This window comes from Gymnogyps californianus, chromosome 3, assembly GCF_018139145.2.
Source record: "Gymnogyps californianus isolate 813 chromosome 3, ASM1813914v2, whole genome shotgun sequence".
Lineage (NCBI taxonomy): Eukaryota > Metazoa > Chordata > Aves > Accipitriformes > Cathartidae > Gymnogyps > Gymnogyps californianus.
This window is the reverse complement of record NC_059473.1, coordinates 66062402-66077812: the sequence shown is the minus strand read 5'-3', so window position 1 is coordinate 66077812 and position 15411 is coordinate 66062402. Positions and strand designations below refer to the sequence as shown.

The 15411-nt window shown below is 38.5% G+C and overlaps 1 protein-coding gene across 2 annotated transcripts in view; it reads left to right on the top strand.

Annotated features, from left to right (window-relative positions):
* Nucleotides 1-15411, top strand: part of ENPP3 (ectonucleotide pyrophosphatase/phosphodiesterase 3) — a 42007-nt gene that overhangs the window by 3874 nt on the left and 22722 nt on the right. For both annotated transcript variants that reach the window (XM_050894664.1, XM_050894665.1), the window contains exons 3-11: nucleotides 2589-2711; nucleotides 3735-3860; nucleotides 5303-5363; nucleotides 7704-7801; nucleotides 10386-10465; nucleotides 11038-11157; nucleotides 12608-12717; nucleotides 14083-14148; nucleotides 15035-15107. In XM_050894664.1, coding sequence (XP_050750621.1) covers nucleotides 2589-2711; nucleotides 3735-3860; nucleotides 5303-5363; nucleotides 7704-7801; nucleotides 10386-10465; nucleotides 11038-11157; nucleotides 12608-12717; nucleotides 14083-14148; nucleotides 15035-15107 — 857 coding nt within the window. The remainder of the gene's footprint in view (nucleotides 1-2588; nucleotides 2712-3734; nucleotides 3861-5302; nucleotides 5364-7703; nucleotides 7802-10385; nucleotides 10466-11037; nucleotides 11158-12607; nucleotides 12718-14082; nucleotides 14149-15034; nucleotides 15108-15411) is intronic.

Here is a 15411-nt window from a genome sequence, read left to right as displayed (position 1 = left end):
ATAATCTCATACTGGAGGAGTTCAAGGAAGCACAGTCTCTTTCTCATTCCTAATCAACACATACTGAACTTGTTTACCTACTTATCAAGTCTTAGCTCCTTCTGAGATCTTTCAATACTATGGGCCTAGCAAATAGGATGAGATGGAACTGTAATTGCTTTTTGATGACGCGTATGTTGTATTACAACTTTCTGTGTAAAATATGTAGATACCCCACAGCTTGAGTCTTCACTGACATTTACCTGAGGAACTTGGTCATAGTTGTAGTAAGTGAAAGATGGCACCAAATCAGCATGTTAGCATTTTGGTACCTCTGACTGCAGGTGTTACAGAGCAACCCTAAATAGGGACTGACTAACTTTGTTTGCTACTTTCATAACCAGACCTACTTGGGAAAGATGAATTAGCAACATACAGTATGACACTGTGGAGTGGGAGGTGAAGCCTCAGCCCCAAGCGGCACACACCTTTGTGCAGTTGCATTTGCTATGAGGGCAGTGGGAAAGAGTGTTGCTGTTCAGGAGCAAAAAGAGTCGCGGTCGAGCCGGGTGCTGGGGGCTTGTGATCTCCGGAGAAGGGGCTTGGAAAGGAGTCAGGAGGACCTGCCATTCTGTATGTTTAAAAATTAGCACAGAGTTTGCATTTGGTGATAGTACAATTGATTCTATTTATATACTCAAGGTAAATTTCCTTATAGCTCCTGTAATTGTACTGACTATTCCAAACAAAAGTTAATGAAATACTAAATTCCTGACCTCAGACAGCTATGTATATTGTAAAGAAATTAGAAGCCCGGGTTGCAAATTACGAGGGGTATGAACAGTTCCATTACAGAAAAAGGAAGAGGTTTATATTTTTCTGTTTGTATTTTTTCTGACTTAGACTCACCATTGTATGTAATTTTAAATCAGGTAGACCATCTGAACAACTTTGAGGTGTTCAAAAGCCAATGGATAGAGGAAAAATTAAATGAAATACTCTAAACTTCAGCCAAAAAAGCACAGAAAAACTATTTGCATGTGTTTATGTGCATTTGTGAAAAATCATAGCTCTTTCTTGACAGACCAGACTCCAGTCATAAAACACTTAACCCTCAATTACTTCTTTCCATCTCTACTTTTCACAGATCCATTTATGCTCATTACATATATTGTTTGTTATTCTAATTATTTGCAAAGCTTTCGTGCATTGAACAGTAGTTGTCGATGTAAACACTTAAAGCGCAAGGTACAACATGAGAACTTTCTACATGTGAAACAAGCTGGCTAGCTTGAAAAAAATCATTTTAGCTCTACATGGTTTCTACACAGTGGATATTAAAGCCCAAATTTTGTAGGCAGCGCACCCTGCAAAAGCATGAACATTTTGGCAACTATAGTAGAATTGCACCAGCAAATCTGAGTAGTTATACCTATCCCTGTCTAACGGCGTGAGTGGACAAGAAAGCTGGAAATGTAGGTGCTCAGAGTGGTTCAAACAGTATTTCTGTGGTACAGAGAATGTGGACACAAGGCTTGTCCTTGTGGAGGCTAGTGTGGAGCCACAGGTGATGTTTGGAGATTTGGGGTTGTCCTCGGGTGTCCTCAGGAGAGCCAGAGCTCTCCGTTTGCCCTGCACCAAGGTGTCAGAGCTGTGGTGAGGAAATACATGTCTCCACTTCCAACAAGAGGACCCTCATTTAGACCCTTTTCTTTCTTTCGATCAAAACAACCAAACCTGAAGATTTTTAAGGGATGTTTTAACGATTAAGTGGGAGAGGTATGGTCAGAGTCCCAAGAGCACTAATAAGCCTTATGGGCCCTGCCCAGCTCTCCAGGGCTGTCCCCACCCTGCCCACTGCCCAGGACCCCATTTCAGCCCCCCGGAGCCATCAGCCCCTGCCCCAGCAATGCCACAGCAAGGCTGGTCTCTAGGACCCTGTGCGGCCATGGGTCCCACTGAGCCAGGCCCACCCACAGGCCAACAGCTTGGCCTTGGCCTGTCCCTGTCCCCAGGGAAGTGCCCAGTGCCTGGGGTAGGGCTGCCCTGGTGCCCCTCTGGCTGCCCTGCTCCTCGCTGGGGCGGTGGGATGGACCCTGGCTGCCAGGCCCTGCTCAGCCGCCCCAGGGAGCCCCCATGGCTCTGGGTGCCCGGCCCTGAGGGAGCCCCCGTCCCACGCAGCTCCCTGGCAGGTACATTAGGCAACATCCAAAGTGGGAGTTGCTCTTCCTCTTGCATCCCGGACCCAGAAGTGAGCACAGGAGATGCCAGTTTCCCCCTCCTCATGCTGGGAGGGTGGGATGCCCGGGCATTGCCTCCTGTGCCACTGGTCCTGGGGAGACCTGCTGCAGAAACAGTCCTGCCACAGGCTCTGGGCGAGCATGGCCCAAACACTCACCAGGACCTTCAACATCCAGAGGACTTCCTACAGCTTTCGTTTCGCCTTGCTGACTGGTGTGCTAGCGACCGAACTGGAAAATGACTCGGGAAATAGCTTTGGGAAATTATTCAGCACATTTCTCCCCACAGCCCGTGTCCGTGATCCATTTAACTGACCTGTCTGGGACAGGGTTATCCGCGCGCTCAGACTCGCTGCCTTCTCCTTACAGTCAGCTGCAGACACAAGTGCAACGAGCCGCACAGGGAAGAGGTGCCCGGCTGCTGGTGCGACAGCGGCTGCAAGGAGCGTCGGGACTGCTGCTGGGACTACGAGGACACCTGCGTGGAGCCAAGTATGTTCCCTTACAGGCAATGCTCACTGGTTTCCATTTTATTTTGGGTTTGTTTTCTCACGTGACAGTAATAGGAAAAGGATGAGTTCTTGTATTTATGCAGATATACAGAAGTTATGTCACACTCCCTCGGGGAAGGAAGGATGTGGCGGTGTCGAGCTGCTTCTGCACTCAGATGGCTAGAGGGCCACAACTTGGTGATCTGGCAGGACATGAAATCTTCCTGTGCCTTTCTCAAATCAGATCCCTGTATTTTTGTCCCCCATGGATAACCAAAGCATTTGCAGTTCGTATTTCCTGGCCCAGATAAAGCTGTGGATGAGCATGAGCAGAAATCGTAGGTTATCGTTGATCGGGGCCCACAAACGATGCCTCTGTGCTGGCACCTCTTGCACTTTCGAAAATGAACGGGTGTTTCCTGGTCAGGTGCATCTCCAGCCTCATGCAGCACTCAGTCGGGGCCTGGGGTTGGAGGAGTGCACTCGTCTTCCAGGGGACCGGCCCGGCTCTGCATTGAGGCCAGACTCCTCTCCAGTTACTCTCTCTGCTCTCCTGGCAGCTGCTCAGATGTTTCTTCATCCTTATCGTTTTTTCTGCCTGCTTCAGCCCTTTTACATCTCTTTTTTTGCTGTCTGCTGGGAATCACATGCAAGAGCACGAAAAAGATCCATTTCCTTCTCTTTCTCTTCTGTAGGAGAAATATGGGTTTGATTATTTTTTTTTAGATCTTCCTGGAAGGGTGGAAGGCATTGAAGAGGGTGACTTTGGAGACACCTTTGTAAAATAAATTATTCTATGACTTTGTGTTACCATTCAATGGCTGCAGAAATAGGCTTTATGTGTTAAATAAAATCTTGAGTTTTCCTTTCAGGTAAAACTTCTAAAGCAACTCAAGCAGGACTTGTAAATTATAGTTTAACAAAAACTCTTTTTTTTTCTTCACCTGTTTGGGGAATTTCCACATAAAGGAGTTTACATAAGGTTCTATGAACTGAATCATAATCTTTTTCTTCCAATTTTCAGCCCGATCTTGGAGGTGCACTAATTTCCGTTGTGGTGAGACACGGATACCTGGAAGTTACTGTTCTTGTTCTGATGACTGCTTGCAGAAAAAAGACTGCTGTGTAAACTACAACAGTGTTTGCAAAGGTAAATCAAAAGTCGAAAAGATTTATGTATAAATTGTCCTGTGAAATAAATAAATGGGCAAACATGACAAATATAAAGGTAGATGCATTTGTTTCTCAAGATTAGAGTCTTACAGTGACATTTTGGAAAATGAAGATGTTTTGAGGTGAAGCTTTTGATATTTTTGACTGGGAAAAAGATGGTTTCTGGAGAACAATGTGAATGTGTGTCATTCATAAGAAAGAATGTTTTCAATATTGCAGCAGTATACCAAATGTGGGGGTTTTGGGTTGTTTCTTTTCTTTTTTTTTTCCAAAAATAGATGGAGACATGTTTTCTGCTTCAAACTTCATGCAATCCAAAGTACATATTGTAGTAATCATCCCTGATTTAAAATTTCCCATCCTTTTTATTAGAAATTAATTTTCAGATTGGGTTTCTTATGTTTTACTTATTTCTGAATATCTTTGTTCATGGCTGATTGTTTCATACAGACTCTGGCTAAACACATAAAGAATAGCACTGGTAAAATCAGATTACAGGAATGATACCCGAGGAGTATACTGGTGGCATAAAACGTGGTATCTGTTATCAGAACTCCTTTGTATTGTGAGGTGGCAGAGATTTAAGGCAACTCCTGCAAAATTATATTTGTCACCTAAATGCAAATTAAAGCTAAAAGCAGTCAGGCGTTTGACTAGGTGCTAAATTGATTGAGCTGACGTAGTTAAGGTCACTGTACATCCCTGCCTTTGGCTGCTTACTGGGAGAGAAGCTTTCTGTGGTGAGCTGAGAACTTCAACAGCCACTGCTTCTTCTCTTTTCTTTATATTTTTTCCTTTTCGGATGCTTTCCTTCTTTCTTCTTTTATTGACCTCCCTTATTTCTTCCAAAGAGATGGGCAAACATTATCATAAATGAGTATAGCTGTGAAGCAGGTGGAGAATATTCAAAGGAGAACAGAAAGAACTACTTGAAGTTTGGAAGCCATGGTCAACAAGGAAAGATTGGAGGAGTTTGGGCTCTTTACAGAAAAAAAAAAAAAAAGGCTAAAGGGAGCCCTGGCAATCATCTCTAAATGTGTAAGTGGTATCTGGAAAAAAAGAAGGCAGTAATCCAGTGTGGAAAGGATACAGTTTAAATGTTTTCCATTTAAAACCAGATAAAATTTGGGCTAAGCTTTCATAGTGATTTCTTCTCCATTTTGTTTGTTTGCTTGTCTATGTAGTATATGTGCTTTGTTTTTAACTTACAGTTGTAAGCATTAGCCCTTTCAGGGTTTGAGGGCCTAATAGGTTGCACTAAATGATTTCTAAAGGTATCTTTATCCCTACGTTCCTGTATTTCTGTATTGAAGCAGAAAAAGTACCAGGAAGAGCTCTAAAAAGATCAAGCAGGAAACTTCTTTGTTGTTTCTGTGGGGTTTTTTAATGCTGACTCAGTATTTTCTTTTGTCCTTTTAGGCGAAATACCTTGGGTAGAAGAACCATGTGTATCACTTGAAACTCCTCAGTGTCCAGCTGGGTAGGATAAAATAATTTTGTCTTCATAGCAAATAAAATCATTGTGATGGTCAGAAATACTCCAGTGGCCTGAAGCAAGTCTTCATGAGGTTTTCATATTTACCAAGAATAAGTTTCCAGCCCTGAGGAATATTCTATAGAAGCGGTTTGTGGCTAGCGATATTTTTCTTTCTAAAACCTTTGTAATTTTGTCGCACATTCATTTATCATTTACAGTTTAGAGCAGAGTACAGGAGTTCAAATCCAGATTGAAAGTCAGTTTGCAAAGAGCTGGAAAAATTCTTAGAGTTATCTCAAGGTTCATGTATCTCAAACTGTTCATAGTCCATTTTATGTTACCATATTGTATCTGTGATAATTCGGATAAATCACCTTATGCAAGCTGTAATAACTGTTAGAATCTGTGATTGCAATTCTTTATCTAAGTAACAGGGGGTTTTTTTACTTGAATTATCTGCGGGAAGAAAAGTGTGTTAAAAGGGAAGCTATGAAAGTAGCCGTATATCTACAAATGCTGAAACATGGTAATTCTGATGTCCACCTGTAGATATTTTGCTATTTGTGCAGTATTGCAGAATCATAGGTAGAGGCTAGGCAGAAACACAGTTTAAAAGTTGTTCTCAAAGTAAAATGGATTCTTTTCTGGTTCAGTTATGGTATTTGTGATGTTATCCATTGTTCCATTTTACTGCCAATTTAGTTTAATTATAACAATAATATCTTTAGTATTGTGGCCTCCTCATGGGTTCCTGCATGCGCCTCCCAACATAGGTATAAAAATACACTCTTTAGGTTAACAAATAATTTGCTGAGTTAACACAGTTTCATAGGCTACAGCTTGGAAACTAGTGGAGGAGGGCTTCTTTAAGTGCTGTAAACAGCATTGCTATATAAAGCTCCATTTAATTTCAGATTCAGATTAGGAAGCTGTTTTATACAAACTGTTTTTATACAAACTGTTGATGCCAGTGTACTTCTGTGTTTTGGAAAGACCATTGTGAATGAGAAACAAACTGGGATAGTGATTACTGCCTGATGTGAATATATAACTTTTTTTTAATAGTTGTCACCCAAATTATTACTCCAAAAAATGATTTGGAGTCAGTTATCAGTAACTGCATTTTATCACTCATTTTCTCCCCCAATATTTTCCAGGCTTATATAGTGAACCATTCCTATAAATTACAAATAGTTGCGTTTTTTTTAGATACTATGTGTAGTGAAGCCTACTTCAGACTACACTTTTAATTTAATTTTACGTTTACAATTTTTATGTTTCTTTATATGTTTCTAAGGAGACTGTGGAATATATTGTGATGGTTAACAAAAAGACCGAGTTTGCAGAACTAGATGACTTGATCCTACTGATTTTGTCACTTGGTGTTGTGAGAAAAGGTGCTATAGCAGCAGCACTTCATAACTGCTAATGCGTTTTTCTTTAGGAGTCCTTTTAGGTTGTTTAGTAACTTTGAAGTTTATTTTCACAGCTAGCACCTCCTAGTTAGAATTTTTATAACAAGAATTTAAACACTGTTCTGGAGATCAGCTGCAGTTTGTGCCTGTTTTATCATACCTACTGTATGAAATCAGATCTGAGGCTTTTATCCTTGTTTCTTTCCATAAAGTCTTAACCTAAGCACATTAGCACCTGCTGCATTCCTTTTGTAGCTTTGTGTTCAGTTTGTCAGGGGCCTTGTGGCAGTGTTCTCCAGCTCCATGAGAGCTGGGAAACTTGAAAGATATAATCCACAAAGAACATGGACTGCTTAGTGATGTCTTCACAAAGGAAATGTGGTAAAGTAAGGGGTTAGCATAAACCTGGCATTGTGAAGAGATTACGCTGCTCAGCACTGAGGCCACTTGACCCTAACTGCTTGCTGAGTGACTGCTGTACTTTTACAGTCCTTGCGCAGCTGCCCTGAAAGATTTTTTAAGATGTGTTAAGAGACAAGAGACAGAGTTCAACCCATTACTATGTACAGAGGTACTTCGGCTGTTCTGTACTCTGGATTTGTATTTGGATGCTAGTCTGCAGCATTTGTATTTATTTGTATTTGTAATTAAAAAATTAACAAAACCCAATTTCTTTTTCTAGGTTCTGTATCTACTGAGTAGCTTCTATTTTATTCTTCCAGTGTTTTTTTTTTTAGGAGGATTGTGTATTTGCTCTCAAAATTTAACTATTTGTTTATCTCACACTGTGATATTAATTCTGGGAAGTACATGCAAATTCCAGATCCTGCTTTTCAAAGTAGAATTTAGAATTTATATTGTTAAAGATCTTAACAAGTCACTAACTCTCCAAACTCCTTTACGATGACAAACTCATATTTTCTTGTAGGTTTGATCTACCACCACTTATCCTTTTTTCAATGGATGGGTTTAGAGCAGAATACTTGCAAACTTGGAGTTCTTTGCTGCCAAATATTGAAAAACTCAGTAAGTTACCAAGAGTGCTTTGACTATTTTCTTCAAAAGTCTGTGTGCAACCTCTCCAGTCCCTTTTGCTGCTATCATGCATATGTGTTGTTCAGCAATAAGAAAATCACAAATCAGGTCTCCCTCAGCAGTTGTATATTTTCATTATTATATGTTCTACATTAATTCTTGTATTTGAGTGCACAGCAAACATGACTTTTTTTAACAAGGCCTCTCATACTTGTCAGCAGCTTTTTATTAAATAAATAGTTTCAAATATACATTCAAATACAGTTTAAAACTGAAAAGAAGTTCCAGAGAAGGATTTCCTGCATTATCTGTACTCCACTGAAAAATTCTAGCTAATAAGGAGATCATCATTGAAGTATAATATGAAGAGAAAATGCATTGGGTTATTGAGAAATTTTCCTTAAAGATGTACTTTTTCAAGTCAGATATTTTAAAATATTAAAGAGAAGCTGCATATTTAAAAGTATGTCAGTGAATATTATTATATTAGACTTAAATGCAATGTAATTTACATATTGTATTATTTAATATATTGATATGATTGCAGTAAGGTTCAAGTAACTGTTTCCCAGTATTTCTGCATATTGGGAGAAAGACTAAGTTGAAGATCTTTAGCTTGTGCTGTAAAGGGCTCTAAAAAGTGGGATCCATTAGTACACACTTTGTTAAAATTTCCTGAATATTTTAGAGCTCAGCTCTCAAGGTACTTTGTACCTGGACAAAATGTCTGCATATTTATTAATTTCTTCTCAGCAGTAATAGTCTAAATTGACAGCATTTGTATCTGTTCTGAATATATCATATTCTGTTTCTATTGTGCTAATTTGAAAACTTCACATGGATGTTACAAAGTACTACATTTTACTGAATAGTGAACAATCTTGTTTGTGGATAATGAAGGTATCCAGAAACCTGAACTTGAAGCAGTGTGCAAACCTGACTTCTTGTGCAAATATTTTGTTCTTTCATGTCATTCTGACTTTGGAAGGAACTTGAATCAGTGAAGAAATCATGCATGCAGAAGTCAGTGTTCAGTTCCAGTCTTTTGAAACAGGTGAAAAGGAAATGCCAAATTGACAAAAGGCATGAAAACCATGCTACATGTATGTTTCCAAGAAATCCTTTCAAACAAGAACAGATCTAATTCAGCATTACTCATATCTGTGGTCAATTTTAACAATTGCTTATGCACATTCATGCTTATACTTCTCAGAAATCTGTAGTGGAAAGGAAAGAGAAATTCCTTTCTTTGCAAAAGAAAAAATGTAACGCTGATTTGTAGCATAAAATATTTCCTCTCTATTAACTCCATTAACCTAGGATTTTCAGTAGAGCTAATCAAGCTAGTTGTTACAGAATATGTATACTATGAATATGTATCATAGTATGATAGCTATAGCTATCATGTAGCTCCTTTACTGTTCAAGAGAAATCCGTAAAAAATTATGCTGATTCTCATGTATTTGTCAATTATTCAGAGGTTGTTTAACGTACACTGTTAAAATCAGTTTCTGTTCTTTGACTGAAATGCTGTACATCAAAGAATAAAGTGTGTTTGAATGTGAATCAAATAATCATCTCACTACAGCTTAATACAGAACTGTTTCTCCGCATGAGTTAGATTAAAAAATGGCATTAAGGCATCTTCCAGTCTTCACACCTTTGTTTTGTGGGTAAGTAATTTGGATACTACAGTGGATTTAGATATTATAGATGTTCAGGTGTGGTAAGTGTCTTAGATTGCTGAAAAGTGATGCAATGTTTGGAGATAAAGGTAGGACACCTGGGGTGGGATTCACTCCAGAGCAGGACACCTACATTTAGATATATTCTTGGAGGTGTCTGCATGTTTATGGTTAGTGCAGTCTGTGCAGCGCAGTGCAAGAGCCTAGAGAGCAAGTCAGCTCAACGGACAGACAGAGGGTGCCACAGGACACTTTGTTGCCTTAACCTGTGGTTCTAGTATACTTCAGAGTGCTGTGGCGTATCCTGGGTGGCCTTCAGCAGCTGTGTCAGGAGGACACAGATCTCCCGGTGATCTTGCATCAAAACTACCAACTTTCATGCAGATGTCTTGGATATCTGAGGGTATCTCAAATGGCACCGGACTCCAGTGCTTAAGTAACTGAGTCCTTCCCATGCATCTGGTCACCAGGCAGCTCTGCAGAATATCTTGCCTGGGCTGACCTGAGGCTTCAGTCTCATTGTGTAAACATATATGTCTAGTGCCATTTTGGATCTCGGAAGTATCTGAGACACTTATTTGGGTTGGCAGACAGGATGTAGGAGCAGCATCTGAAGGCCAGGCAGGATCATTAAAGACGTCTCAAATGGCGCTAGGCATCTAGGCTTTAGGCAGCTGAATTGAGTGTCCAGGGTCCATTGACTGCAATGGGACGGTAGGCCTAGCTCACAAGGAGACACCAGAGTGTATGCGTCTTAATTTGGAGTCACATTTCCCCTCTAATACCACAGCAACTGACTGTGGGGATTTTTTTGTTTGTTTTTAAGACTGTTAGTTTTCAATCAAAAAAAATTATAAGCGAATTTATATTAATTCCATGATCTGTTGCAGAAACATGTGGCACACATTCAAAATACATGAGAGCTGTTTACCCCACAAAAACCTTTCCAAACCACTATACTATTGTCACAGTAAGTGAGAATTTGCTGTTTTTCCTTTTCATAATCTGGGTGACATAGAAAGGATTTTGTGGTGCGAATCTTTTTGTGGGACATGGGAGCTCAAGCTATAGGAGTAAAAGAGAGAGAGAGATGCCGAGATAGTACGTGCAGGCATGATCTATGTGGCTATATATGTATGCTATCTGATTCTGGCCTGTGAACCAGTTATTCCTGATCTTTGTCAGTCTAATTGGATACGGGTGAGTATGGGTAAGGACACAGCCATTTGATGAGAGTGTGTGTTAGGATGGGTTTGGCAGCTGATATACAGCCACATGACATGTATGGTACTTAATCTATAGCACATCAGGTCTTAATTGGGCTGGGGAGAAAATAGGGAAACACAAGGGAACTTGACAGGCACGCTGAATTCATTGGCAGGAATCTGATGATCTGTGTGAGTTAGGAAACCGTGTTCTGTTTCTGTGATAAAACAGCCCTAAAAATAATTGCAACACTGCAACAGTGTGCATTGCAACATAGTTTAGGCTCCATTTGATTTCAAGATTCAGTGGGGTTTTTTGTTTGTTTTCATTTTGCAGGGATTGTATCCAGAATCTCATGGTATTATTGATAACAACATGTATGACGTAGACTTGAACAAGCATTTCTCGCTTTCGGGAACGGAAAAATTCAAACCATCATGGTGGAAGGGGCAGCCAGTAGGTTTATTTGTCATCATGGAATTCCTTTATGTCTAGAGCGGCTCATGTGCCATATTATAAAACAAAACAAAGAGAATAAAATGCAAAGCTGTGTGATATATTTGCAGTACGTGCTAAATATCCTGTAGGCTTCGTATTATAGGCTGCCTACAAAACAGTTTGCTTTTTATGAAAGTAAAAGAACTCTTAAAATGTTAATTCTGAGACTTAAAAATTTCACTTAATGTGGTAGTTGTTAGTAAAAATGACTTAAATATTTTGGCTAGTATTGGAATGGATCTCTTGCCACAGGAAGACACAGTATATTTTTGATAATGGTTTTATTGTGGGTTATTTTTTTGTTTGTCTTTTGACAACTAGCGACAAAATGAAATCTGAAAATCTGCTTCCAAATTATATCCATTTATAAATACACATACAAAGTCCAGACATATAAAAGCAAGGAAGAGAATAGCAAAAAGCTTAATTTCCAGCAAAATGAACACTTACATATAACGTATGGCACATTTCATAAAAAAAACCCACCCTGACTGTACCTACGGTTATGATTAATATTATTCATTTACTAGAAATATCAAGCTGTAATAACAGTGCAAAAATATAAAAAATACACATGTGGTATGTACTATATCTACTTATATACATTTATGTATTTATTTACATGTGTGTGTATATATGTGTCTATGTAGTCATGTTTATAGTATACTCAAGTACCCAGGTTTTGGTGCAATTGTTTCATGAAGGATTCTATCGGGTTTGTAACAGAACCCCAGCTGCACTCTTTAAGATGAATAGAAATATGCCCTTTTATAATAAAGTCATATAACTAGAATCCATATCTTAGAATAGAATAGAATAGGATATTTCAGTTGGAAGGGACTTACAGCAATCGTCTAGTCCCACTGCCTGACCAATTCAGGGCTGACCAAAAGTTAAAGCATGTTGTTAAGGGCATTGTCCAAATGCCTCTTAAACACTGAGAGGCTTGGGGCATCGACCAGCTCTCTAGGAAGCCTGTTCCGGTGTTTGACCACCCTCTCAGTAAAGAAATGCTTCCTAATGTCAAGTCTGAACATCCCTGATGCGGCTTACAACCATTCTTCCATCTTCATGATCCATTCCACTGGCATTTGCCACAGGAAAAAAGATCACTACCTGTTGCCAATTATGGAAATACCTATATGATTTTTTTCTATGCTGAGAATACCCAAGAAGTGACAACATCCTGGCTTCCATGCTACTAATTTTTCTTCAGAATGTGTATGTAGAAAACAAACTTCAAATCAGATATGGTCATTAGGCAACTGCGTGATGTGTGAAAGAAGAAAGAGAAATGCATGCTTGCAGCCCATATTTCTGATCCAATTATATATTTTTACTTTGGTGATCTGAGGTCCTCCAGTGGTGTAAATGCCATAGAATCATTTGTTGGTATCTTTACCCATAGGTCTGGCTGACAGCAATGTACCAAAATTTGAAAGCAGGCACCTTCTTTTGGCCAGGCTCTGATGTTCCGATTAATGGAACATACCCCACTTTGTACAATGTATTCAACAGGTAAGTTTTTATAGGGCTTGTACTAAATTCCTGTAAATTACTCCAAATATCCAAATTGCCATCTGACAGTTGAAGGAAATGAAATATAAGATTTTTAAACAACAGTCTGAGAGATAAGTGCCATGTCACATTGTCCTGGTTTTGCCATGGAACTACCAATAATAGTTGAAATTTTCAAAACCAGTTAGGGGATTCACAATGAGAAAGTCAAAGGGTACTGTATGTTCTGCTCTCCTAAACAGTTTTGAAAGTTTCAGCCAACTGCAAACCACTGATCTCCCACTAGGAAAGCATCCTATAACTGATCAGTAGCCACTGCTAAGCTATACCAATGATTACCATATTTCCACACATAAAATCTACACATGCTATGTAGCCCTTTAAAAATACTTGTACTTGAGAATAAGCTTTCTGATAACCTATACCCTAAGATAATGAACACAAATTTGGAAGCCATGGCAAGAGGCTATAGGAGGCAGAAACTAATTGAAGAGAGGATGCTGGATAGGGAAGCTACTGAAGGAAGATGGGCTCTAGATCAATTCCTTCTGGTCTTGCTTGCGTGTGTGATAATGTGCACACTGCTGCTGAATTATAGTTCTGTATGTTTTGTCTAGTTAATTCACAGGTTACACGTGAAAATATAGCAATTACCTTCATAGTATTTTTTTCATTATGGAAGGTATTGATATCAGTAAATTATTTCTAAATTTTCATGATGATTGCAGTAAATCTCCCACGATTCTTCACATTTACAAAGATAATCTAGAGCAAGTATATAACTGTAAGTCTCTATAGATAACAAAGGTTTTGCAGTGATGTGTAGGATTGGTACTAAGAAAACATCCAAGTACTGTAGGTAACTAACATAAAGCTTGTGCATGACTTTGAGGGAAAGCAAAGCTATTAATGGGTGAATTCCTTCATAGGAGACAAAGCATGACCTCACAAAGATTTTGCTGGGGACATTACTTGCTTTTCAAGTATGAAAGTCCAAGGTTTATACATGCGGGAAAGAATAAAAATTATTCTGACTTGTACTTCAGGTTTATGTCCTGAACTTGAAATCTCTTTTTTTGCATGTATTTAATTATAAATATATGAGTACTCCCACCAACATCACATGTTTGTGTTTGCAAGATCAGGATCTGTCTAATTTACCATTAAAAGTGAGTTACATTCAATCAAAAATGAGAATAATAAAACTGATTGCTGGTACCTTGTTAAGATGCATTATTCTTGAAATCCAAATCTGTGACTTTAATATATGACTAGAGGGTGGACACTTTCTCTGTATCTTGGAATTAGAAGGGCTTTTCAGAAAAGCCTTGTTAACATCTTTTTTTTTTTTTTTTTTTCCCGCAGTTCAGTTACATATGAACAGAGAATTTCAGGAATATTGAAATGGCTTGATTATACCAAATCTGAGAGGTAACACTTAGTAATATCTAGCTGGTTTGTGAGACTATAGCTTTGAAAGGTTTTAATGCTTAGCAGTTGAAATTTCTATTGGTGTTTGTGAAACATGGAATCTTCCTCACCATCTCAAATGACAATTTGCTGAACTTAAGCCTGTTCTATAAGTATAGCTACTAATTTTCAGGATAAGACTGTAGATACAAAAGATGAAAAAGTGAAAATATATCGGAATGGGATGTACTGTTGTATAAGTTTTCTTTTATTGTTGTGTCTTTTTTTTTGGTGCATGGCCTAGAGGAAATGTGAAACATTCAGTTTCTGTTCTAAGTATATGGATGAAAGATGTTATATGAAAGATACTGCACAAGAAAGGTTAAATATCTGAAAGTAATTGCAAGCAGTAATTCAGGATGAAAAGTAGATGTCAGTGCTGATTGTGGTGCTCAACTTTGTGACATGTAAACAAGTGAAATCTTTTATATGATAATTTGTTAACAGATTCCTAATATATTTGCAGTTAGGAGGTGCTCTCTAGAGCCTCGCTGCTTAATCAGGAAGAGATCCTTTAGGTGGTAGTTCCACTTACATCTCAAGAAGGAACAGCTTGCTCTGCTGTCTGAGATCTTGAAGTTTTTCAGAGTGATTTCTGGATACCAATTAAAGGCACTGGATACTGTTTCTGAAATTGTAACTTCAAATAGTCCATGTTGATTAATTACAAAACTCAGAGGAAGCTGAATGATTATATTTGCTGTATGGACTTTTATTAAGATTTAAAGAAGTTATTTATAATTCCGTTTTAAGTTTCATTTAATAATTTTTTAAAATGAAAATGTTCTTATGAAATGCTGTCTCCAAATTCTCATAATATTCCATTCTTATTTATTTCTAACTCGAGGCCTGATTTCTACACTTTATATATTGAAGAACCAGATTCTTCTGGACATTCATTTGGACCAGTTAGTGGTGGTGTAAGTAGTTTTTGTGGTTTTCTTAGACTAAATCACACTAAAAATGGTGCTGTACTATGAACTTAACAAACCTATAAACTTGGAAAGGATAGTAGATCAAAAATTACCATGACTGTTTTATGAGTTTTTATTAAGAACTCTTGCTTGTGGTTGAGCCCATTGTTATGATTCAAAAGAGCTGTAAACCAAACAGACCGGCAGCAAATCATTTCAGATCGTACTACTAAAAATAATATTAATAGTTGTATTTAGACTGAACTTTAATTTTATTGCCAAGTAATATTTGGAAGCATGTGGCCTGGCA